Source organism: Branchiostoma belcheri, unplaced genomic scaffold, assembly GCF_001625305.1.
Source record: "Branchiostoma belcheri isolate BF01 breed outbred unplaced genomic scaffold, Haploidv18h27 scaffold109, whole genome shotgun sequence".
NCBI lineage: Eukaryota > Metazoa > Chordata > Leptocardii > Amphioxiformes > Branchiostomatidae > Branchiostoma > Branchiostoma belcheri.
The window spans coordinates 407381-434085 of NW_017802480.1; the positions used below are offsets into that span (position 1 = coordinate 407381).

The 26705-nt window shown below is 40.8% G+C and overlaps 3 protein-coding genes across 4 annotated transcripts; all 3 read left to right on the forward strand.

Moving 5' to 3' along the window:
- The first annotated feature begins 1457 nt into the window (after window positions 1-1457).
- LOC109481588 (paxillin-B-like) lies at window positions 1458-8417 on the forward strand. Of its 2 annotated transcripts, none has more exons than XM_019784186.1 (13): window positions 1458-1573; window positions 4257-4615; window positions 5106-5360; window positions 5766-5852; window positions 5991-6089; window positions 6313-6353; window positions 6558-6588; window positions 6780-6851; window positions 6978-7032; window positions 7178-7276; window positions 7473-7521; window positions 7650-7725; window positions 7938-8417. In XM_019784186.1, exons 2-13 carry the CDS (start codon window positions 4266-4268, stop codon window positions 8083-8085), a joined length of 1362 nt encoding a protein of 453 aa, XP_019639745.1. In that variant the 5' UTR covers window positions 1458-1573; window positions 4257-4265; the 3' UTR covers window positions 8086-8417. The 2 variants fall into 2 exon arrangements, with proteins under 2 accessions (XP_019639745.1, XP_019639738.1); XM_019784179.1 differs by lacking the exon at window positions 1458-1573 and adding an exon at window positions 1607-1688.
- Window positions 8418-9897: 1480 nt separating this feature from the next.
- LOC109481200 lies at window positions 9898-12777 on the forward strand. The gene is made up of 6 exons (XM_019783732.1): window positions 9898-10017; window positions 10827-10915; window positions 11428-11716; window positions 11902-11956; window positions 12059-12134; window positions 12405-12777. Exons 1-6 carry the CDS (start codon window positions 10000-10002, stop codon window positions 12706-12708), a joined length of 831 nt encoding a protein of 276 aa, XP_019639291.1. The 5' UTR covers window positions 9898-9999; the 3' UTR covers window positions 12709-12777.
- Window positions 12778-14041: 1264 nt separating this feature from the next.
- On the forward strand, window positions 14042-26380 carry LOC109480958 (titin-like). Its single transcript, XM_019783418.1, has 13 exons — window positions 14042-14404; window positions 16788-16971; window positions 17303-19335; window positions 19895-23733; window positions 23859-24020; window positions 24304-24323; window positions 24464-24494; window positions 24609-24707; window positions 24945-24999; window positions 25254-25352; window positions 25497-25545; window positions 25700-25775; window positions 26166-26380. The coding sequence occupies exons 1-13, from the start codon at window positions 14360-14362 to the stop codon at window positions 26368-26370; spliced, it is 6897 nt and encodes a 2298-aa protein (XP_019638977.1). The 5' UTR covers window positions 14042-14359; the 3' UTR covers window positions 26371-26380.
- The last annotated feature ends 325 nt before the right edge of the window (window positions 26381-26705 follow it).

The window sequence follows — 26705 nt, forward strand, 5'->3', positions numbered from 1 at the left end:
ATCATTTAACGTTGCCAAAGATACATAATGTACGTACAGAACAATGTGTATAATGTAAAGATCAAAGAAAAGGAGTATGACACGTCACAAAGGAAACCAGCGCATGTTGATACAACCTACAGCAAAGGTACTGTCAGCAATACTTGGATTGATCATAGAGCTACGAGCTACGTTTACTTGAAAAATTCACAAAAGAAACCGTCAATTATCGTTTATCTAACACTTAGCTTCGTTTAAACGATTCGACCTTTGACCCGAATGTTTACACGTATGAAAGTAAACACAGTATGATGTAACACAGCACCAACCGGTTCTTGTGAATGTTACAATAGCCTGCATTACCCCTAAATACTGAATAAAACCAAGCGCTAAGTATATCATAAGTGTACGTTTTCCAGTTGCTGATAGTCTGGTTACTTTAGATACAGAAAAGCTATGAAAGCTATGAATTAATTTAGATATTTTAAAAATATTTTTTGATATCTAAGGCACTTTTAATATTTTTTAAATATCTAAGGCACGTTTAATACATTGTTTAATATCTAAGGCACTTGAACTATAAGTATATTGTACATTTTAACTATAAGTATATAGTACATTTCTCCTGTTTAAAGTACATTTCTCCTGTTTAAGGTAAAAGTGTAAAGAGCTATATATTAAGAAATCAATAATGAGATACTGACAAGGAATCATGCTTCATTTACTCTTTTCCGGAGCCTTTTCTTCTGGTCCAATTTTCTAGCAGGTGTTGCTAACCACAGGTATGTATGTACTACCTATTAATCAAGAACGCCCTACAATTAACTCTTAAATCAGGCAGGTGGGCAAGGTGTGGGGCTGTAAAAGGTCAAATTTACATATCTATTAAATAGAGTACTAGTACTTGTCATGGAAAATCGTGAACCGTGGTTCAAGTACATATACGTGCTTGTTTAAAACATGTAATGGGTTGTCAAATGGAAAACGAGATCGCCTAGTACAAACCTTAACGACATATTCTACCTTAAAAGATTGGTAGCTATTACCCAATACCGGAAATGACAGAGAAAAAACATAAAAACGTTTTAAATTTTCCATGAGGTCAGTGTTTTATGATTGACAGGTATTGACGATGACTAGTGAGAACACTTCCTGGGCGTGCGAACGATATGTCCGACTGCGACCGGAAGTGGTAACAAGTGCCGAGTACACACTGTGGTCACGACGGCAGACAAGGGTGAGCTCGCAAGTGTTCACGGTCTACCTGCGCATTGTTCAAACTTCAGTCAAGCTGTACAGATCCCAGCGGGCGGTTTAAGTGTGTGGGTGAGTATTACTGACTTGTTTCAGGTGTAAACATTACAACACTAACTCATAGTCATTACTTCCTCGTATAATAGGAAGGTGCTTTCCATTGACACCTATATATGTTTAAGCGGTAGGTCACCGGAAGTTGTGCAACAGGCTGCCTGACTCATTTGTATATACAGAAAACAACCGGTGACAAAAAGTCAGCAGGTAGGGAATGGGCCACATATCGTGCTGGATTCTAGTGTAAGGACCACGCGTTTCCTCAAGGCTAATAGACTTGAAGGTACGTTTACAGCCATTTCTTTGTGATATCGCCGTTGGTGTGGATAAAGCTTTTAAGTCATGATACTTAAGCTAACCAGTGGAGTGTACATTATACACTGTTCCGTAACATGGAGGTAAGAATTTGGGAACCTTTCCCAGTATATGCATACATCGCGATTGAGTATAAATGTCTTGTCCATTATCATTGTAACAGTGTACCCATATGCTGCACAATGTACGCGATCTATAGTGGCTGAATAATATACTGTAAGGGGAGATTTCGTGAGGTAAAAATCAATCTACCCCCCTCCCTTCTCAAAAGTCTGATGTAGTTGTACCGCTTTGGGGTAGGAGATTATCAAAGGTAGTAATTACCAGTCATTCACTTGACCGACGGGGTTAATTGGATTATACTTGTTACTACAATTGTTCATGATACTTGTGATTTGTAGTTCTACAACTTGTTGCTGATCGCTATTGTGTTACTGTTTTTTTTTCTGGCGGGTTACCTCTTTAGCCCATAAATTGTACAAAATTCTAGTGCCATAGGAATTATCATGTAGATAGATAACGTCATTTATAACAATCTGAAACACAAAATGAGCAATATATAATTAAAATGTGATCCACATCCACATCTAATGACCCATATGTCGAGACGTGTAGATTGACGTCTGTACATATGAATTTTCCCCATATAATTAAGAAACATTTCGTGTCACCACAAACGTACGCCAGTGTGCGTATGTGAACTCGCACCTACATCGTAAAAGTAAAATACGTCACACATGTGTGTAGGTGTGCTGTAGGTGGGGCCTTCTTAACAGTATATATATATCTTGATTTATTGGTTACCTTCATTTTCAAAGATGCTATTTTTTGTCTAAATAGCAAGGTAGGTGGTGTCTGCTTGGATATAGATATATACAGCCTTCACCAGTTTGTGTGAGGAATCGTTGTTAACGTCTAGATCTTTTCCGGCAAAGTCTGTTAGAAAAAAAAACTCACTAATGGGAGAAGTTGAAGGTAACGGTAATTTCCCTGCTTAAAGTTGAAACAGTCAATATTGTATAGGCGCCGCAGCAGATGTTATAAAGTCTAAAACATGGCAAATACAGAATACAATAGAAAACGCATCGTTAGAATTATCATAAGATGATATGTGGTGTTGTACATGACACAGCACCTGCCAACTTCTAGTAACCGAGAGATCGTTATCACGCATATCCGTTGGTAACTCTGTCACACGGTTTCTGGGAAGCTTAATCAGTTTTTTGGCTGGGAAAGTGCCAGGGCTCGGCAGGAAGAAGCCACCTTTGTTGTGGTTTTGGGTTAACCCACAGTTATCCTGACACCTGGACAAGATTGGACATGTCTGTACTTTGTAGGGAGTTGGGGAGGGGGGTTAGGATGATAAACATTCTCTACGACAACACTCTTAATTGAACAATCGTTTATAGATATCGATTATTGGCTTTCGCTGATTTGATTAACGATATTTTGAAAGGGAGGACAAAGGTTGGGGCACGGTAGTACGAACTGGTACAATGTGGCACGCGTCCAGCTTACACTGAGCCCTGCCCGAGGGTGGGAGTGTTTCATGCCACATCCTTGTCAGATCACATTCTGATCTGTGTCAATTGGCACAGCATCAAAAACAGATTCTACAGAAAACATCTGCCTCCTTTGCGAGAGGATACGAAATTTACTTTTACAGTACCATTCTTTTCTCTTTTACTACACTGAAACAATGACAAAGATACAGAATCGTGTATGTTATCACCGCATCAGTGATTTGGGGCAGAAGGCTATGTAAACACCTTTTGGCAGTCTGTACCTGCACCACCGGTTTTCTGTATAAAAATGGCGACCGCCAAATGACCCCCGACCTCTCTGTAAGTGTGTAAATGGAAAGAAGTCAGGAGTGTGTCCTCTTCATAGACTACACATGTATGTACTGTTTCAAGCCAACGGTTTAAACATGTTACACGAGGTAGTGGTTAGATTAAAATAGATATTCCATGCTAAGAATAACACAAGGAATATGGGTAATATAGCTTACATTTAAGGTAACAAATTTGTCCACTATATCTCGATAAACGCTCAAAGCTGTTCAACCTTCTCTCCGCTTGCTCAACAGAATTTGTTACATTTAATGCTATAGACAAATTAAATTTCATTCTAGAAGGTAATAACCCTTACAAATAGGTAAATATATCAAAGAATGTTTAGACCTTAGAACAAGTAGTATGAGTTGATTCATATATTGTCTTGTATATTTTGTTGTATTTGTCTATATATCTACATGAATTTACGAAAGTCGCTGTACTTTTGTTGTGTAAATTAAGTTGGGCGCATGGGCATAACACTCGAAGCTACTGTACAGACTGGGTTTATTTCGTTTCGGAGAACAAGCCAATGAACATAACCTTATTAGGCATAGGACACCGTGATAATGAGAACATTGGAGCACGTCTTTTTAGAATTGCACGGTCAACATCCTGTCAAAAGATAAATCTTTAAAGATTAAGGTTTAATTGAAAAAAGAACAATCGACGTCCTGTAGTTCATGATATGCCCTTCCGCTTTTCAAGGAAAAAACGCACATCCTGTATATCCAGTAATATACTATAGATAGCAGTCTATTCACAGTGATCTCTAGACTTCCTATATTAACTCGAGACATTTGTATAATACTTCAGATCGTTGATATGGTTGATGAACATCAAGACGTTAATCATCTGGCTGAACAACTAAAGAAGCAGAAGATGTCGGAACGAAGATACAGATCCCACCAACAACAACAGCAGAAGAAAAAGGTCTACCACGTGCTCACACCAGAGGCAACCATCGGCAATGCTCCTTACACTTCCCCAAGTATCAGTGTCACATCCACAGGGTCAGATGAAGAGGACTGCATCACACCGACTAACGGGAGAGTTCTGACCATGGACGAGGAACACAAGGAGATCTCACGGCTGCTGTACGCACTCCGCGCCGCGACAGTCAAGGAGAAAACACGGTCTATGGTGGCAAACCAAAGGGCGGCATCAAGTTATGCGTATGTATTGAATTGTTACTGATACTTTCACAGATACCCTGTATCATGGTGTTTTGGTCTATAGTAGCACACTGGATACTTGGGCAGTTAAACTAATCTAGCTAAGGGCTTACCCACATCATAAGGTGAATAACGCAGCGACAATCTCTGTTTTAGTAAACATTGGGCCACACATTTGTGCAAGCACATAGAAAATGAGGTTGTCCATTGCTAGTTGTGTGTTTTACAGGATCAGTGTTGGATGCGTTTTTCTTTAAGACAGTTAAAAGCCATTCACTATATGTTTATACAACGTTAACTCTATGATCACATTGTATATAACGTTATTTCATGCCATGAATTAGTTTCTGTGCCATTATGTGTGATCCTTTACCAAGTCAATCATAATTATAGTCCTTTACCAAGTCATTCCTGTTAGACTAGCCATCAAGCTAAAGGGCATTTCAATAAGAATTCGTAAAGACATGTCTCCTTAATGTCCTGTCGTTAGATCCAGGATCGACAGGCCCGTATCCGACTTCGTCCCTAACAGGCACACCAGCCTTCCCCGGACCAACCAGCACCCCACATCCGCCGACACCAGCAAGTCCAGCTCCATGCCTCAGTACTACAAGAAACGGCGGCAGCAGGAAGATGACATCACCACTTCCAGGGAGGACCTGAACAGGTCTCTGAAAGCTCTTGAGGACTCCTGTAAGGATCTACAACGCCTGACGTCATCGACGTCGTCTCCGGGACAGGAACCGTGGTAGGATCGTTAAAATTTGAACAATAATAATTTGCAATTGGACGTACATGTATTGTAGATCACATATCAAGTGTTGGTAGATTGAAAAATTTTACTTCTTCTTTGCGTTTTGGTGTCCAACTTCAACCTGTTGGTGACTCACACTTAGAGACGGACAAGTAATGAATTCAAGTATATGTAATGACATGGCATTATCTTCTTATTTAGTATGAATAAACAGGTAAATATAGTGGTTTTAACAGAGTAAAAGCAAGGCGTATGATTATATCACTATATCCTGGGTTTAACTACCGTCTAATGTTTAACTATCTGTGGTATACAATTTAAACGCACACGCAATTTGTCTACTATTGAGTTACTGAATTAATGTTCAAAGCGTAACTGACTTGTTATGTCTCGCAGGATAACCAGGGACAGGGCAGCCTCCTTCGACCCACGATCCTTATTGAAGAAGAGGAAGAACAAGTTGACTGTTCCAGTGCAACGAAGGTACCTAAAAGAACTAGAAGTTTCAAGACGTTTTTACCTCCTGTATATATACAAAATATTCAAATGTATCGAGTAGTACGCTTTTTGTTCTATTTGTGCAAATTTTCATGTATCTTATGTCTGTATGTTTGTCTTAAGCAAATCTCAGCGTTCTCCTCAACGATCGCCCCAGCGAAAGAAGCAGGCAAAGGAATTCGACCTCCAAATAAGTGAATCTAATCTATGGAGACGAAGGAGGTAAGGCCAATAGATATGTTTCATTTCTTTTCATTATTATGAATACGCAAAAGAGACATAGCTGGAGCATCTTCTATGCAAATTCTTACTTGCCACTTACATAAAAGTTCTAAAATACGGTTGTACTGCACGAGCACACAGTAAGATTTGGTCACAGTAAGATTTGGTCTCATGCAAGATCTATAGAGTCTCATAAAGAGCTTTTTTTCTTTTGTTTTTCTAGGAAAGGCTCACGGCCGTCCCCAATAGGAGCTGAGGATCCAGGTTAGCTCAGCCTCATATTATTTTTCATGCTGTATTTTATGACAACAAGGCTTGACTGTGCCCATGACATTCGGTGCAGGTTTATACGTTTTAAAACATCATTCGCTATGATCACACATTAGTCTTGCATGTATGAATGTCGCCGACAATTAGCTTTAAAAGATGTCGACAAGAAATTAATGAGACCTCCTATCTTTGTTTCAGATGCATTCATGTATGACTCTCCAAAGAAGCGGTAAGTTATCATGCAAAACATATCACCAGTGGTCATGACATAAAAGGATTCATAAAATGTATGATTGGCTCAATTCAAATGTAACAGGTTGATGTTATTCAAACAAAACTAATGTTTTGGTTCTCGTTTTAAACTATTATCATATCCCCTGTAATATTATTCATATCATGTCATGTATGTGTTCTACACAGGCATTCGTCTCCATTCGACTTCTGGAGGCGAAGTGAGCACAATCACAAGCCTCACAAGTGCCACTCTTGCAGGTAGGAGACTATTAGAATCATTACCGTTTGTTGTCATCTCGGTATGTTAAACATAATACTATTTCAGTTTTAACATAATACTGTTTCAGTCGTGATCTAGTAGTGACGTATAACAATCTATTTCAGGCGCATTCTGACCGAGAGCTTTGTGGAAGGAGCAGGCAAGAGATGGCATCGAGAGGTAAAATTAAATACATATTAATGTCAGTAAGATTCCTATTGTTAAAACCTCAACGTAATACAACGCAAAGTAATTTGTATCAGGAACATGTATGCATTTTGCCAATAATGTTTGAAGGTAACCTTTTATTTATTATTTTTTTCAGCATTTTGTATGTGGAAAGTGTGCACTGCCATTTGAACTTGTGGGCCAACCTTACTTCGAGTTCGAGGGAGTCCCCTACTGCGAGAAGCATTACGACGAGGTACGAGATGCCCTGCATTATTTGCTTATTGAAGAAAATGTAGATCTTTGGAAACGTGGAATGAAAAATAATTAAACGTATAATATGACGTTATGACTATTGGAAAGTCATGGAATCATGGACCTGCACTAAATCTATTCTGCCTTTTATTTAAAGATAAAAGACTGACTTACATGTAGTTTCGTGTATTTTGCAGCTGGTTGCTGACAGATGCTATCACTGCAACGTTCCAATCACAGGGGATGGTAGGTGCCATTTGAATCATGTTATCTTTGCACAAGATAGGACCCTACTATGCCTTTGCATCATTAGTAGCTTAACAAAATCACCACATTATGAAAACTGATTATATTGAAAATTCTTGCCTTTTCAGCCGTGAAAGTGTTCAACAAAGTATGGTGTGAGGACTGCTTCACATGTCCCTTCTGCGACATCAGATTTACGTTAAAGTGAGTACTATAATAACAATAACAGTTATATATCTGTCCTTATCCTCAGTGTAATATCAAACGTATTTTTCTTTAAGCATGTATAAATATTGGAATGCTATTTGCTTGCGTTAACATGCATACCCGGTAAAGCTAAGGTATCCATAAGATATCTATCGCATAGGTTGATAGCAGCGTACTAGAGTAATATCTTCTTTGTCATTTTCAAACAGGACGAAGTTCTTTGAGTTCGACATGAGGCCGGTGTGCAAGCGCTGCTACCTCTGCCTACCTGATGAGGTTACAGGCAGACCAAAGAAGCCAACCATCACCAACTCGTTCATGCCACTCATCTGTGGATTTGGTGGCAAGAAGAGATGAGACATGTACTCACCATGTAGCAAAGATCCCCAATAGACGTTAGATGTGTATAATCATACTGTCAATGTGGCAGATATTCACCCGTGGTAATCCTTTGATTGTTTATGGATATGATAGGTACATAAGAAAGTGCCTAGACATTACAAAGTTCATCATTCAAGGCAGTCAATGTACAGGCTGGTATCCTATAGGACTTAGTCAGGTTCAAGAAAGTAATAGTAGCAAAATAACATTTAGAGTAGGAGATACATGATGGCTTCTATTTTATGCTTTAATAGAGGGAAAATAGTTGTAGAGTAATGTATTACATTGTATAAGCTGAATGATTTATTTGGTAATTGGTAACTAACATTGATGTAAATGTAAGCATGGTCAAATGAAGTGCAATTACAGTTTTGTTATTACAGGTAAGGTAATATCCTGTATATCTTTGCTATGTACCAGGATTCTGTATTATCATTTAAAAACACAATACAGTGCAATTTAACAGGTATTGTGGAAATGCTTATTTAAGTATTCATAATATTATTTTCTAAAGGAAGAACCTTGTTTCAGTAACAGGTAATATTATATGATGCCCATTGCCATAGGCATGTTGTTGACTGTCGTCAACATATATGTGCTTGGCTGTACCATTAAACATTTTTACACGGAGAATGTTGGGTGTGTTGTTATCACTGATACGATGGTTAAGTTAAGGCATATCGTTATCAAGACACACAGAATGGATCCGTAGTTGGTATTTATCCACGAAAATGCATTATAATTAACGTTTGTTTATGGTGCTTCATAAAAGTAACGTGTACCTTCCGACGCATCGTGAAGACACTAAGATGAAGTACCAGTAAAAAGAAGAATGATGGAATGTCAGCACCAGTAGGCAGGTGGCGCTGCACTCAAGACAACGAATTGAAGATCTATAACATATGAGGTTAAAGTACAATTGCACTTGAATCTTGTCACCAAGCGCAACCTTGTACATCCTTATATCCTGCTAGATATCCTAACTCAAGGTATGGACTAATATTTATCGATAGCATATACGACGTCGACTTAGGCAACGACTAGATTCTTACGTTCCTTATAACTATTTTACATAAAAGCTTATCAGAGATTTTTATCTCAAAAGGGGGCAGGAATCCACCGCCTTAAGGGCAGCATTTTACATGCTTGACATGAGGATAACCCTGCTATCTAACAAAGAGCGTCTTCAATCTCAGCTGAATAGATGGCATTCCATTCTAAACAATGCTGCTTTCAGGACTCATCGCATGTCAGATTTGACGGATTGATGGAAGAGTACTAGCTAGGGGGGCGGAGCTTCGGAAAGAATGTTCACGGGTCACATCACTCACACGTATTGTCGGCAGGGGGCCAGCGTTGGGTTGTGTATATAGAAGAGTTATTATCTGATTTCTTGTGAAGATAACCAAAAAAACGTAGAACAGGATGCATAGTTGAGATTGTCTGTTTTAAACATACATTATTGAATTACAGAAACAACCTAGAATTGTTACTGAAAATAAGGGCTGAAATATAGTGTAGAGGCTTTTATGCATATGTTTAGGTTAGACAATGCGAAATCTTAGTACATAACAACAACTTTTTAAAACTCTTAAACCAAGGTGGAGCCTTCACATTTCAAAAGCTCTTCAAAAAAATTATTGAAATTATGAACGACAATGCAGTTGTATGAGTGATTGTTCCAATATTTGAAGTAATTGCATTGTCTAAATGCCCCCCTTCTCTCTGTGATTTTAATTGACGGTTTCTCAACCACCTGTAACCAGTGAGAGTGGGGGTAACGAGGTCTTGTGTACACACAACAGTAAGGCCGCCATTTTGTCTGTACCTCGCCGTAACCAACAGTGTGTAAAGATATCTGCGTACAGTTGATGCCAAAACGTGACTGCAATGGAGGCTGACGATTATGTGGGTAATGAGGTATAGGTTATATGTGATAACAAAAGTTTATCATTACTTTTCCCTGTTTTGTGTGTGAATCTATGGTCTTAAATACGACAAGTGTCACATACGGTTTCACTAATTGGCTGCGGTGGTATTTCATATGCTGTAAATGAAAGAATAGTATGAAAGTTCTTAAGAAGATTGTATAGGTATGAAAACCTTGCGAACATTGTAAACCTCATGACCCTTGAAAACAGATTGTAAACAACAATAACCTTTAACCCAAAATGGCGGATTATTTGTCTAATGATCTAAAAGAAATGCAAAAGATATGTCAAATTTTGATTGATCCTTTAAAGGTCTCTCGCATTCGACCCCTGTATTCGTTGATAGTAGACTCACATCTGGAATATGTGCGACATAAGCATTACCGTTAAAGGTATTACACTTCATTGACCCGTGTACAACAACCTTATTGTTCAGACAAGGGCAATGGCATTGGCAGTAAAGGTCAAATAGAACAGATAACGATCTTGTCTTACATTGTCGACTTTTCGTCATTACAGGTAAGGTACATACTTCGATAACCTTGGTTTGAACATGTATGGTGAATAATAGACACCTATATGAAAAGGAAGTCATGCATAAAGTCTAAGATCTTTAAACGTTACCTAATAACAAAAAGTATATTTATGTGTACTTGTTAGTTTGGAGGGTACTATCACCATGCAAGGTTATTGCCAGGCGCCCCCCTCCCCCACCTTGGCTATGTGTTTTAGTGTGAAAGATGTTTTATAGATATCGCAAATGAAATATATCTTATATCGTTACAGACCGGTCACATTCTTGACGAACACCAAGAAATCTGCGTCCTGATCAACAAGCTCAGGAAGGCTGCCAGCGAGGACCAAAGTAGACCCAAGTAAGCAATATGTCTGCTATGTATCTACCTGAAGGCCGTTTAGTATCTACATTTCTATGGGTATTTGACTGCACATGCTTTGTAAAATATGCGTCATATATTCATTAATTATGTTTATATCGTAGTGAGATAATTAGGATCCAACATCATTACCAGATACTGGTATCAAATCGATAATGATCAACTGTTGCTTATGGGGGGGAGGGGGGAGCATACTGTATCGCACAATTCTCGACAGATAAACATACTACTTAAACACATTACTACTTAAACACATTACAAATTACTAAACATACTACTAGACACATGTATACATGTACGCTACATAATAGGAAACCATTAGTAACAAGATGAATTGGTAAACCAAAGCCAATGAAGGGGGAGGTAAAATAAGGTATCGACTGTGTTTAATATATTGCACTAGGTGTAGGGTGTAGTTGCATATGTACACATTGTCAAAGATTGCAATATCATTTGTAACATTCAACAATTGTTCATTGTTTCATGCGTAGGAAGAAAGCCCAAACAGAAAAGTCGGTTCACCAAAGAGCCATGGATCACTTCCTAAACTTCCGCCCGACCCCTGGCATAATGACGATAGACGAGGAACACCACGAGATCCTCCGTCTCGTGAGCGAGCTGAAGAAGATGTGTCGCTCGTACGACTCCGCCCTGACGCCGGAGAGACCGACGGAGGAGGACGTCTGGAAGCTACGGTCAGACGATCCGATGGACGATGATGACCCTGGACCGGGCTACGAGAAGATTAGGGAGAGAAGACGCCCTCTCTATGACACTGTGGTAAATAATAACTTCGTTGCTTTAAGATGCACTCCCAAGACACACAAATAAGAGATAGAACTCATAAACCTAGCTTGTGTGTTTAAATGTGTTAATAGACAGAGCAATGCATAGTAGGGGGTTTCAATATGTCTGCCTTTCATAGCATATATATATAACAATATTGATAACATTGATTGTTTCAGAAACTCCCCAAAGAGGATCTCTGTCATCACTGCAACGAGCCAGTCTCTGAACAAGGCACGTTGATGATCAGTTAATCATCTATAAAGTGAAATTTATAAGTAAGAATTAATAGTTAATCCAAAATCAACGTTAACTGTAATGTTTCTTTTTCTATAGGTTTATCTTTGTTTTCCAAGACGTGGTGCGAGGACCATCTGTTTTGTGCCTTTTGTAACGACGAGCTGTCCCTTGAGTGAGTGAATATGTTCATTTGACATAAAAACTACATCAACTTCTTCATATTGACCTTTATTTTTATATTGATGTCTTGTCAGAAAGGGGGAATCTTTTTACATTGAAACTGGCATCTTCATAACCTTGCCATTACACATGTACTTGATTTATTTAGTAATTATGACATATTTTGCAAGCCATTATGCCAGATGTCTAAACGTTCCAAGGTAACAAAAGCTACCTAAATGTGACATAGTGTGACTTATGCCTTTTACAAATTGTTCTGTAGGTTTTTGTTCCTTGAAATCGACCTGCGGCCAGTCTGTGCGAGATGCTACATGGTTGCAGAGAAAGGACGTGGAGGACGTGGCGAGGTGAAGAAATCCTCAACCTTGGAGAGAATGAAGTCCACCGGATCGGCCAGCGGTGTCAAAAGGTCTAACAGCCTTGTACGGAGCTTTAGAAAGAATGCTAAGAAGGTCCACCTGCCTGGTACTTTACTTAGGTCTGGGCAGGAATCAGAAGAAGTGGCTATAGGAGAGGTCAATCCTTTGTCAGATGACGAGTTCCTATGGAGGGAGTCTGACGGTTGACAACAATATTTTTACACACATAGGTGTCAAGAACATGACACGAGTATGTAAAGAGTATGTAAGAAGGACTTAACTGATTTCACTCTCTCAGAAGACATTTTGTAACAAATACGCCACCTATTTCCGGCGGCCAATGCCATCGATCACGTTCAATAATGATCCTTACCTATATTTATTGTCTCCTAGATTCTTGAAAGCAATAGATATCCTATGTGTGATGTCAGATGCCTGGTTTTGTAAAGTTGTGGGTATAGGCTACTATTTAGCATAGCATGGTGGAATTCTGGTAATAAAAAGACACCAGAGAGGTTTTCGTTTAGATGGTTTTTAAACAGTTTATAATGTTATTAAAGGGTTTAAGATTTATTTTCTACCAATATGAATATTAATCAGCGGCTGAAAAGGATTATGTTATTACATTTGACATCATAGATAAAGCACTGAGGCACATAGTTATGTAATGCTGCAACACTTCTTTTTCTCTCTTTTGAATAAACATGGTTCTATGGTCACAAACGTCTTATCTCAGAGCATGATTTAACGATTAACTATGAGATCAGTTACTGTGTCATTATTTAGCATTGAAAACACATATATAGCACTAACGATTTCCAAATTAAGGAGGTCAAGGCGTTAAATAATTCAATATAAATCATAGCCTCAAATCATATCTTCAGAGTATTGACCACAGCACAATATGATATAGGGCTCAGTCAGTGCGACTACGTTTTGCCATTTAGCTCTAAGTGGTAAAAAGGTGTCATAAGGACAGGTTAGGAGGTAGAAAAGCTGCAGAGGACATAATGACATAATCGGCAGGGACCTGTTTGGCCACTTCAAAACAACAATGGCGGCAAGTGACAATTAAGAAGGGGTCAAAGTTCACAGCGCTTACAAATTACAAACATAAACAAGGGCACGATACTGTGCGATACTACATACATTCCAATTAACAAAACCAAAGTGATTCACAGAAATATTCACAGCTATAATACAACGATGAATATGACTGATAATTTATAATTATGGATAAGGTAAATTGAAATGTTGGCCACACCCTTTGGGAGTTGACCTGATTCATTGCAATATGCGCGCCAAAAAGTAACCCCCCGAATATGATATGATATTGCTATGAATAGAGGACATTATGCTGATTATGACGTTGGCAACTATCAAAGAGATATTGTCCCAAACAACAAGAAACAACAGCTCGAAACAAACAAGATACAGGTTGATGGATTGAACAGCTGAAAACAAGCATGGCATTGTAACCCAAACAACGTACAGCGCTCACGTCACACGCAGTTGTGACCAATCAGATTCCGCCCCTGCTCTTTAATCATACTTACTCATCTGCAATATGGTCGCAAAAAGTAGCATACAATATCACCAACTATACCAAAGCGTTTCAATCTGTGCTTGTTAAAGCAGTCGTCTAGATTTGAATCCGTTGCAGTTTGAGATCAAACTGCAGAGGTATTGGTGCATGACCAAACTGTTCTGTTGACCGACTCCTCCTGTTCCCAACGTTTAAGCACTAGCCTCGGGGGAAAGAGTGAAATGGCGGCCACTTTTCCCTCCCAGTTCTAACACGAGACACGGGACCATCGGAGTTTTCATCGACCTGTGCTGGCAATAGACTGTTTACAGAATGGATTTCGGCGGCATCACTCCCGTTGAAGCCATCGCTGCAGTGGTAAGAGCTTTTTAATAACATCTCTGAGTTAGGGCACACTGTGGGCTTCGCTGTAGATGTCTTTGTGTACAATGTACACTTAAGACGGTTACACAGGGCATAGGGTTACACACTTATATTCATTGTCTGCATCGTTAGGGTAGAGACCGATTATTTAGAGTAAGATAGTTTACATCTGGTTTATAACACTTATACAAGGTCACGCTAATGATCATATATACATCTGGCAATGCATATGGAGTAATACTGTATGGGAACAAAGACTTGTCAGATAAAATGTGTCATCTTCATTAACTCCTAGTAGATAAAAACATCGTGTCAGATATCATGTTTTCATTGTACATTATATGTTAAAGCAATTGTGACAAGTGTATTGGGAGGGGGGTATGGTAATGGTTTCTCCAATAAATTGGATCCAACAACAAAGCCCAACGCTCTGACAAGGCGGCAAAACCGGCCGGGTGTGTGTCAGAGTTCGAGTCATAGTTCGCTGGAGATTATCTTGTGCGTCTCTCCTACTTGGTAGTCCTGTTCTGTCAGTGTCACCGAGACCATAGTTTTTGGGCGGCAACGTGCAGTACAGGTCACTGCTTTTACGTCAGAAAGAGACGCAGTATAAAATCTGGTAGGTTGTATGTATGTATGGTTGAAATCTATGGGATCTTATACGTTAATATGTGGTGTGGGAACAATTATCGAGGAAACTTGCTCTACTGGCGCAATTCTGCGACCTTGGGAGATTGCAGTCACTGTAACTAGTTCCATCTTGCATTGAGAGGTCGCTATTTTCACTGCCATGTTTGTTCATTAACTATATCTATTGGTTGCCAGCAATTATTTTGCAGTATACTTATGTTTTGGTATGCTTTTATGATTGTATATTTGTTCCCATCCAATACTGTTGGGAAGAAATGGGCCATGTGGTTTAACAATGTGTTTGTACATGCAATATAACATCTACCGTGCAGTACGTATTCAGGGTGTATATCTATGTTTCGATATGTTGTATCATTACGTTTACATTAAGAATATGTTGTTGATATGAGGGAAACGACACCTACCCACCCACCCATCCACCCACCATTGTATTCTACAAAATGTAACATTTACCTTTCACTTTCCGTTTTTTCCGTTACATCATTCTTGCATAGAATCATATATTAGATGCGCATGTTTTAGAATGCGCACATGTATCTCTCTTTCAAATCTATAATATTGTAAATCATAACTCTACCTTATCATTTGCACTGGTATCAGGGTCCCTGTACATCTAACACATAACAGCTTTCTTTATGGTCCCACTTTAGTGTGCAGATATAACGTCGTCTTTGTCTGTTAGTCCTTTGAATCAGGTGGATTCTGAATGGCTCAGAAGAGACTTATGTCTTTATCGGTTTATAACACACTATAAAGCTCGAGGATTAGGGGGCAGTTAAAAATACAACGTTTTGTATCCCTAGAGTTGATGTTACGTTGGTGCTGTTGATCAACGTAACTTCTATACCTATCGCATGTGATAGACATTCTACTGGCTCAAATACCAGTCCAGGTATTTGTGTGTGCAATTGGATCAGTAACTAGTTCAACATCCAATTGTCCAAACGCTGCAAAGGCAGGTAAACAACCCTAGTATGCTTCAATGGTCTATAAACAAATATTGCCCTCCGTCGCAAGTTTGGATGGTAGTGGTGCACAAATTTGTGTAATACCTCGAATACTGGCATTGTCATTTGAGTTATTGATAAATGTTGACATATCAACAACGACACCTGCTTTTAATAGCCCAAATTTCAAGCAGGTGTTGCTATTCTATTAAAATCGAGGTCACTCCATTGTTGGAAATATAGAATGTGGCCAGGTGGGTTGTTTTGGACTCTGGGTCCCCAAAGGGCACATGAAAAATGTCACGGTGAATTATGGCTAAGTACTTCGTTGGAGCTGAGGTATTGTATTACCCTGTTTTGACTGTTGTCCGGAAAGTGTCATTTATGATGGACTTAACATCAATTATTCAACACTCCTCGTTTAGACCCGCGTATCTGTTGCTGATGTTATCAGCATACAGAAAGGTCATTCTTAATGGCAGTTGTGAGTTTATGCGTCCTAATTACATATGCCTGTCAAGAAATATTACCAACACTAGTGTAACTGACTATAGGGTACACCAACGCAAGATATACTGGCAAAAGACCACCCTGGCTCTGTTATTCAGTCTTTTGCAACGATTAAGACTAACGTATAATTGAGTACTGGGCTGGAGGATGCGCCTGGGTAAACAGATTAAGGCCAAAATTGCCAGACCCTACCCACATGTCGCCCCTTGGTAACGACAGAAAAGGAAGCATTTGAGGTGAACACTGAAAATGCTCTTTTCGTTGAACAGCCGGAGAGCAAACCGTTGGAGGACGAAGTTGAAGAGGAAACTAGCGTACCACTGACGGACGAAGAACGCTTGAGAAGAGCCAAGGAATTTCTTCTGTTACTCGAGGACACAGGAACAGAACTGGAAATTATCAAGGAAGAGGACTTCTGGCGGGACAGTGATCCGACAATGTCGTCTGAGTCAGGTGGGCTCACCAGAGGAAAACAAAAACAAACATGGAGACAAGTAGAACACTACATGGGGTCGCTTAAAAAAACCCGAAATATTAAGAATGCCTATTTGGAAAGTGCAGACACGCACACACATAATCATACACATGCACTCTAACTCTAACTTAGTCTCTGTTATAAATTCGTACAATTTTGTTTTTAACTCTCTCCGAGGCAAGGCTCCTATCGCTAACATAAGTTTTGTTTTCGATTTCGTCAACAGCTTCTTACACATTCAAATACAATAATCTGTCTTCCTTGGCTATCTACACAGCAAAACACTCATCCTAAAACATCGTCTTTCAGGTGTAATATCAGACTCCGACGATGGCACAAGCGTTGGCAAACAAAACACCTTCACAAAACCACTTCCACCAAGACGAAGTGATGACCAGGTGGACACCGACAGCAGCGACGAAGTCGAACCCCTGAATAGTGTAGGCAGACCAAGGAAACCAAGCAAATCTAAGAAGAAGCGACCACCAGCGACCATAAACAACGAAGATGCCAAAGGAGAGAGTAGTGATGAAGTAGAACCTCTTTATTCCGACGAAGGAGTACCACTGTCACCAAGTCCGAAGCCCAAGAAAGCAAAGAAACCTAAGCCTGACAAGACACAAGATCCTCAGCCGACGAACAGCATACCAACGGACCCAACATCATTTTACGAAAAGCTAAGCGCTTTGCCACAGGATGAACCACCAGGCACTGCAGAGGGAACGAGTAGTCCTGAAGACAATAGATCACAGGCGGAAAGTGGCATCGGACATGAACCTGGCTTTAATGGAGAAAGACCGCTGAGTCCTTTACCTGATGATGAAGAAGTTGAACCTGAAGACGATTACGTGCCTCCTAAAACAGACCCAGCACCGATACCACCACCGAGGTCTCAGAAACCTGGCAAAAAGGAATCATCCAAGCCAGTGCAAAAGGATGATGCAGCACCCTCAAATACAGCGCCAAGCCAACCCTCCAATGGATCGAAGAGAAGAAAGCAACCAAGTTCCAGCACGAAGAGCACCACTGCACCCAAAGGTGACCCAACAACTGCACCAGAGGATGATGGCTTCTTTGGTAACTTGTTGAAGAACAAAAAAGGCCAAGATAAAAAGAAGCCAGGAACTGGTGCCAACGATCCGAAAACTGCACCTAAAGATGAAGAGGACAATGCCGAGAAACCGGGCCTGCTTGACAGCTTGTTGAACAAACTAAAACCCAAGACAACCGATCCGGAAGAAAACGCTGGGAAAGACGACGTTAATGAAAAGCTGCCGACCAAAGAAGATTCCTCAACAAATCAAAAGAAACCAGGAACAACTGCCACAGATCTTAAAACTCCTAATGCCTCTGCACCTAAAACTGAAGAAAACAATGGTGACAAACCAGGACTGTTTGACAACTTGTTAAACAAACTAAAACCCAAAGCAACAGACCCAGAAGAGAGTCCAAGCAAAGACGAAAGCAGCGAAAAACAGCCCGTCGAAAAAGATCAATCAACAAAACAAAATAGTGCACCTAAAAATGATGGGGATGACAAGAATGAAAAACCAGGTCTGCTCGACAACTTACTAAACAAACTAAAACAGAAAGATACAGATGAAAACCCAAGCACAGAAGACAGCGGTGGAAAACAGCCTGCCGAAAATTATTCATCAACAAAACAAGATAACGCACCCAAAACTGATGTAGACAAGGATGAAAAACCAGGTCTGCTGGACAACTTGTTAAGCAAACTAAAACCAAAAGATACAGACGAAAACCCAAGCAAAGAAGACAGTAAGTCAACAGAAAACGAAGGCCGTGACCAGAAATCATCTTCAGATACACAACCTGACAAGACAGAAGACAACCCGCCAAGCACAGAAGAGAAACCATCTGAAGGCGTCCTCGGCCGCATGTTAAAGAAACTGATACCGGACAAAGACAACAAGACACAGTCATCACCTGAAGATCAGCCTAGTGACCAATCGCCAAACCTGTCAGAGGGACAGACGCCAAAGACGCCGCTACCAGCAAGAGTGCCAGGTGACAAAGACGAGCCAGCACCGACACCACCACCAAGAACTAAGAGTACACGTAAACGGCCTACAACCCTCCCAATCGACAAGCCAACAGAGAAGGACAAGAAACAAAAGGATGGCGAAGAGAAAAACGCAAGCAAGAAACCCGAAGACAAAGCAAAAAGCAACAACAAAGAGAATGGAGGATCAAAGCCAAAGGTTAACAGTGCACCTCTCAAGAACCCAATGCTCGTGTTTGGAATAGTTCCAATGGAGTTTGAGGATGTGGCGTTGACCCCTCCATGTCCTAGGAAGAAAAAGAAGCCAAACGATGATAAGGTAAATGCACATCTGCAATCACAAGTACAGTCACCACAAAGGTCCTACATACCAGGCAATCCCCATATCTGTAGTATTAATTGATGTACATGTAGATCTGTGTTCAAGTGTGACAGGGTGCGAAGGCTTGCCTTTTACCACAAATAAACAGACGTATTACAAACAATTCACACTTTCTTATTATATTTATAAAGTGTTGTAAAACGGCAAGCTTTGGCGTTGTCTTGTTCTTACTTAGTTTGTAGGTGGCGTTTATAACACAATATAACAATACTGGGTCGTGCACTGTAGGATAGAACCTTAGTGTCTGTGTATAATCTGTATTTGTATTGCTGTCCTGCCCATGTTTGTAATGTGTCGTCTGGCATCTTCCTTGTTAATAGATATCAGTCTGATCCATGTCGTATTCTACTAGAATGGAGACACATTTTTGTGGGACTTGGGGCAGATAAGATGAGTGTCGGATTGCATCTCAGATATCTGTCTGAATACATTCTAAACCCTGAAATTGCTTCAGTGTGTCAACTTACTGATGATGATCATTTTCTTTTTTTCCCAGAACGGTGGTAACGTGTCGAACCCACAAGAAGAATCAGATACTTTAGGTTCAATTCTTGACTACGTTTTTGGTCGTCCGAAAGATAGGAAAACACCAGTAGCTAAACCTAAGTATGCGCCAAAACCCGCCGATGGAACCAAGCCTAAGGACAAAAGCCCGAAGACTGCTCCGAGCGAAACTATTCCAACTAAAAAGGAGGAACCGTCGCCAGCAGTCAAGTCGTTACAGGGACTTTTGGATAAAACTGAGCCTCCCAAAGATGAGCCAGCAGAATCTAAGCCTGCCGAGAAGACAGATAAGCCAAAAGAAGAGACTCCGAAGGCGACAGAGCAGCCAAAAGAAGAGCCTGCTCCAGTTGAGCCTTCCAAGGTGACCGAAAAGCCGAAAGATGAGCCTGTACCAGCCGAGCCTGCCAAGGTGACCGAGCAGCCCAAAACTGAGCCTGCACCAGCTAAGCCTGCCAAGGAGTCAGAGCCAGAGCAGCCCAAGGATACAGCAAAGCCGAAAAAAGAACCTACCAAGGAAATACCTCCGGAACAAAAACCGTCAGAAGTGCCTCCTACAGTGGAAAAGCCTTCCGAAGATAAGGCAGCTCCGCCTTCTCCAAAACCGAAATCAACTAAAGAGAAGAAAGCCCCAAAGACACCATCACCGAAGACAAGAAAATCGTCCAAGACTAAAGAGCCTACAGACGAACCTACAAAGAAGAAGACCAAGGACAAGAAGCCAGTAAAAGATAAGGCATCAAAATCACGAAAGAAGTCTGATGATAAGCCTGTGAAAGCTGAGCCACCGCAACCTCAAGAGCCACCAGTTTTTCTTGAGAATGTCCAACCTGTACAGGCTGAACCTGTACAGGCTAAGCCACCAGCACCGCAGATTCCAGAAAAGATAGAGGATGAACCTGTGTTTGCTGCGCCTCCATCAGCAAAGGAGAATCGTCCCACCAGTCCGCGGTCAAGGAAACCAAGCAAACTTCTTTCCAAACTCAAGAAGCTCAAAGACGGACTAACGCATGACATCTCATCGGACAACGAAGTCGAGTCTCCTGAAACAAAGAGGAAGGCACCGCAGAAGGTACCAGATCCAACTCAAGAAAAGGAGGAGCCAGAAACGGTAGAGCCACCACCAAGGAGAAAGAGAGAGGACAGATCCATGTCACCACCACCTCAGAGGAAAGAGGAGAAGGCACCAGAAACTCCCAAAGAAGAACCCGAGGAGGTACCGATGAAGATGCCAACACCACCGCCCCGGCACAAAAAAGATGCGCCCATACCGAAAGAAGACGAGGAGCCTGTCAAAGCGGAATCAACGCCACCACCGAAGGAGGAGAAGAAAGAACCAGAAACAGTACAGGAGCAGGAGCCAGAGAAGGCTGCTCCACCACCGCCACAGGAGAAAGAGGAGCCTCCTAAACCAGAGGAGAAGGAGGAAGTGAAACCGGTTGCGGTTACACCAGTTGCACCACAGCCTGAAGAAAAGATAGTTGTTCAGGAGCCTGTACAAGCTGCACCACCACAGCCACAAGAGGAAGCGGAGCCCCCAAAACCGGACGAGAAGGAGGACGTGACTCCGGTGACGGTTGAACCAGCTACACCGCAGCCAGAGGAGGTGAAGAAAGAGCCGGAACAAATCGAACCTGAACCTGAAACACCAACGCCATCACAGCTGCAAGAAGAACTAGAACCGGACAAGGAAGAGGAGATTAAGCCTCAGACGATTGAAGAACCTGTTCCACGAAAGGAAGAGACTACAGAGGAAGAGAAAGAACCTGACACCACAGAAGACAAACCGGTGGAGGCCGAGCCTGAAAAACCTAAAGAAGAGGAAGATGCTGAGGAAAAACCTACAGAAGAGGAGGCGAAAGATGAACCAAAGCTCGAAGAACAACAGATATCAGAGCCGACAGAAAGTGTACCAACAGAACTGGCACCACCACTACCCCCAAGGCGGACCAAAAGCAAAAAGGAAACTGCCCCGACAGATGAGGTTGAACCGATCATAGCCGACGAACAGGCTGCACCACCTCCTCTACCCGTGAAGAAGAGCCAGCTGTCATCTCCGGTGGATGAGCACAAATATCCAGAGATTAATTTCTCAGATGAGTCACCACTGCAGACAGACGTAGATGATATTTTCGTCATCCCTGATGAAGATCCTGAAAGTTTCAAGAGTAGACCGCCACTTCAGACAAATTTGGACGACATCTTCAGCAGCCCGGATGATGTCTTGAATGCTCCATGCAAGGGGAGCGACGATGATGCTCCGAAAGAGGACGAGGAAGGAATCGTTCCGGACGAACTTGCACCCGTCAAACCAAAAAAGAGATCAGATTCATTCAAAGCAGGTCGGGATCGTCTGAAGGCATTGGGCAAATCCCTAAAGGATAAGGCTACGAGACGTAAAGCACCTAAATCTACAGATGAGGATAAACCAGAAATCACAGATGAGCCAGAAATTATTGACGAAGACGTTGACACACCGACTTCGCCTCAACAGCCTGATGCTCCTCATCCTAAAAATCCACTCAAGTCCCTTCTTTCTAAAGCAACGTTGCCAACGAGAAGTAAATCGCCTAAATCACCAGATGAGGATAAACCTGAAATGACAGATGACCCAGAAAATATTGAGACAGAAGACACGCCATCTTCGCCTCAACAGCCTGATGCTCCTCATCCTAAAAATCCACTCAAGTCCCTTCTTTCTAAAGCAACGTTGCCAACGAGAAGTAAATCGCCTAAATCACCAGATGAGGATAAACCTGAAATAACAGATGACCCAGAAAATATTGAGACAGAAGACACGCCATCTTCGCCGAAAGATCCTGATGCTCCCCATCCTAAAAATCCACTTAAGTCCCTCCTTTCTAAGGCAAAGAAGGCAAAATCACCTAAAACACCAACTGATGATAAACCAGAAATTACAGATGACCCGGAAAATATTGACAAAGATTATGAGACACCGACTTCGCCCCAGGAGCTTGATGCTCCCCATCCTAAAAATCCACTCAAGTCCCTTCTGTCTAAGGCAAAGAAGGTAAAATCCCCTAAAGTACCAGATGAGGATAAACCAGATGAGCCAGAAGATATTGACAGAGATGTAGACACACCATCTTCGCCTCAAGAGCCTGATGCCCCTCATTCTAAGAAGCAAAGCAAGCCACTTCTTTCTAAACTTCGAGGTCTGAAAGATGGGCTGTTATCTGACAGCGAAAAGGAACTCACGCCTCACGTACAGAAGAAACCAAGTGACGAGGCACCAGAAGAACCTGTCATCCCAAAGGCAGCCGATCCGGAGGACATGGCGACACCGGGGCCGAGTCAAGACAATGAAGAAAACATCGACAGTCCAAATGAGGCACCGACTAAACCCGAAAAGAAGAAGATTAACTTCCCACGGAACTTGTCTAAACTCCGAAATTCGTTTAAGAAACGAATGAAGTCTAAGAGTGACGATGGCCCAAAGTCAGATCAAGAAGGAGAACCAACGCCCGCCCAAGAAGACGAAAATAAGGATGAGGCTCCCAAAAGTGAAGAAGCAGTACCAGACTCACCCTCATTCTTAACATCTCCCACTTCTCCCGATGAGAGTTTTTCGACCGTAATTGAGAACTTTGCTGCAAAGGAAGATCCAGAGCAGGAACCATCAGATGCAGAAGAACCAACTAAAGATCCTGACGAAGCATGGTCTCCGTGGTTCAAGGATACCGAAAAGGCACCACAGGAAGACCCAAGTGAAGTATTCAGCTCACCGATTCTGGAGAAGAAGCCTGAAGATGATGCACCGTCTCCGCTGGTGGATGATCCAGATGTTCGCCCAAAGCTGCCGCCAAAATTAAAGTAAGTCCAGTTTCCTTCTGCATTGTCAACCTTTTGCAAAAAAAGAATATCAATATCTCATAAATGAGATCATACAACTATGGATGTGGAAAATGAATCGTCGTTTTATCTGTTCCTTCATCTAGAGATTTAGAGAAACCTTCCGATGAAAAAGACAAGGAGGAAGAGCCGATATGGGAGAAGATAAAGCCCTTGGAGGAGACCTGTGTGAAGTGCAACAAAGTTCTCAAGGATTCTGATGTCGTCGTGAACTTCAACGGTCTCATCCTTCACCAGACATGCATGTCGTAAGTGTTCATATTTCTTGTACAAACCATGACAATTAGATATAAAAACTCTCTTCCTGGACTGAGTAACAGTTCTGGATTAAGTGAAACAAATCTTTAACTTTAAAAGGAATTGACATGTTTACCCGGAGCAAGAAATTGTGTGGGTTCAACTCTTGCTCCTATGTACAACAATCTGTGTGCTTGATCTTATGGTAAGTCCAGTGGTAGCAATTTCTTGCATGTTATTCTGATGCTACTACGTTTGTTGAAATAAATATTTATCTTTCTTTTTTTCTTTTAGGAAAAAAGAAGACAAGAAGGGTGAGTAAACTGTATCAACAGATGTTTACTACTGTAATTTCAGTGCTCATTTTTTTACATTAATTTGATTCATTTTAACACTTAAACAATTCTAATTAGACGCTTTTACTTGACACTAACACTCTTTGACTTAATTACAGAAGAACCCCTGCAGGCTCCAAAGGATGCTACGTAAGTCTATGTAAACCACTTCATATCTCTTTATATCTCTAAGGATCCAGATTATATTGACTTTCCAACTGGACGAAATTGTCTACGTGTTTACTGAATACTTTGTCCCCGCAGGTCACCGAAACCTGATGTTGAAGACAAACCAGATGAAACACCTAAAAAGCCTCCGACAGATGACGATGATAAGATCTTTAACACTTGCTGGGTCTGCGGGTAAGACGGATATCAAAAAGTTCTCCCTTTCTTTTAGAGTAGTTTCTAACCAACAGTGTCAAGACCAATGTCAAAAGGTCAATACAGATATTATTATACCAGCATAAACTAAAAGGTACTTTTGGATTTTCTCATCCCAGTGTAAACTCTATTTTGCTACGTCTCCATCTAATGGTACCTGAAATGATTATTACTTTTTGTTTATGATAACTCTATCCTTGAATATTGTTTCCTTAGAGAGGAGATCACCGGAATGATGATTGTTGCAATGGGGCGATACTGGCATGCACAGGTAGGTACCTGACAGCAACCATTGTTTGATCCTCGATCGAGGCACTGCTTAGCACTGAGTACTTGTGAGAAAGAACACGGCAGTGAAACATATATATATCACTACCATTACTAGAACACTGCTGTAGTGCTTCCACAAATGTATGGACACTCTCTAACTACAGTATAGTAGGTTCCTTTCATGAGATTTATATCTAAAATCTATGAACTGATACATCACTTGATTCCTCTAGCTGATGATTAAGTTTGTTACAGCACTTCCGGTGTGCGAGGTGCGGCATACCATTCAAAACGGTTGGACTTCCACACTACGAGCATGGCGGGAAAGCCTATTGCGAACCACACTTCCACGAGGTATGCCGCTTTGTATATCACAACTGTTGTCTTCCTGTATAGTTTCTTAAATTTATATCATACGAGGATATAAGATATGTCATGTGACTATCTGTGTAAGCGTTTTTGCATAATGTTTAACTTTTGTTATGTATGGTTTTGCAGCTATTCAGTGACTTCTGCTATGCCTGTGACCAGCCAATAACGGACGAAGGTAAGGAAAATTCCGATACCTTTCTACATTTTCAATGTTCTGAAATAATGATCAATCTATTCAGATATATGAAGTGCAACATGCTGCATGGTTTTGAGTTCAAAGACTTGTTCAAAGACTTGTTCAAAGACTTGTTTGTGCGTTTCCTTTCCAGTTATCTGTGCGATGAACAAGACATGGTGCAGAAAGCATTTCTCCTGTGCCATGTGCAACCAAAACATCAAACTGGAGTAAGTATAAATTCAACACTACTACCCTCTTATTTAACAATACATAATTTACTATAGTGTAACAACTACCCTTGTAACTTACGTGCATACACTATAGAATAAGTGTTAGCTATGTAAATAATACAGAAAAAGTATGCCATGAAAAATATATTTCAATTACATGTATACCACTTCATAATATGCAAACTGACAAGTTCTTGATACATATATATGTCTAGATATCCTATTAATATCAAGGCATGTAATGTTATTAGATTACCAAGACTCACACGTTAGATTTGTATTATCCATACTATCAAGAATGCACATGTAAGAGTAAGATATACCTCATTGGAGTCGTAATCATTAATATCTAATCTGATTCTGTACTGTCATTACCTCTGACTACAGTGAAAAGTTCTACGCCTGTGATAGTCGTCCTGTCTGCAAACGGTGTAAAGACAAGGTGCCCGCATCTCTGCTCCAAACAAGGAAGAAGAAGACGCTCATTGATACCATCAAGGACATGGTCCGAAGTCCAAGGTCACCAAGTGCCCCATCTTTACCTACTTCACCAAATGGTCCACCGGAAAATCCAAACGAGTACTTCGTGTAAAACACATGTCAGGAAGGCTTAGAATGTAGATTTCGCAAGTCATAATTGTTCAATGAGTGATTCTTCTATATATAGCTGGTAATTTCTGTTACTATAGTATTTCTATTTTCAAAAATTCTATCGCGATATTTACGTTAAGCAAGGTAGTAAAAGTATGAACTGAAGCCTCCTCCAGAGTATCGCTAACAAGCTAAAAATGTAGACCGGTTGGTAAAGGGTACAGAATGTTCGTAATTTCCTTTGAATTCTTGCATTAAAATCATTAACACATTACCATGCATGGCTTGCTACAGAAAAGCTACTGGTCAACTTAAGTACGTATTCTGATATAAAAG

What these genes read in the sequence shown, in the direction of transcription:
- LOC109481588 (XM_019784179.1), top strand. An exon ending in TCGTCTCCGGGACAGGAACC is followed by an intron (nt 5,361 to 5,765) that starts GTGGTAGGATCG and finishes TATGTCTCGCAG; the next exon opens with GATAACCAGGGACAGGGCAG. An exon ending in TATGACTCTCCAAAGAAGCG is followed by an intron (nt 6,589 to 6,779) that starts GTAAGTTATCAT and finishes TGTTCTACACAG; the next exon opens with GCATTCGTCTCCATTCGACT.
- LOC109481200 (XM_019783732.1), top strand. An exon ending in GCCCTCTCTATGACACTGTG is followed by an intron (nt 11,717 to 11,901) that starts GTAAATAATAAC and finishes TGATTGTTTCAG; the next exon opens with AAACTCCCCAAAGAGGATCT. An exon ending in AACGACGAGCTGTCCCTTGA is followed by an intron (nt 12,135 to 12,404) that starts GTGAGTGAATAT and finishes ATTGTTCTGTAG; the next exon opens with GTTTTTGTTCCTTGAAATCG.
- LOC109480958 (XM_019783418.1), top strand. Translation starts at nt 14,360, where the DNA reads ATGGATTTCGGCGGCATCACTCCCGTTGAAGCCATCGCTGCAGTG. An exon ending in TTGAAGCCATCGCTGCAGTG is followed by an intron (nt 14,405 to 16,787) that starts GTAAGAGCTTTT and finishes TTCGTTGAACAG; the next exon opens with CCGGAGAGCAAACCGTTGGA. An exon ending in AACACTTGCTGGGTCTGCGG is followed by an intron (nt 24,708 to 24,944) that starts GTAAGACGGATA and finishes TTGTTTCCTTAG; the next exon opens with AGAGGAGATCACCGGAATGA.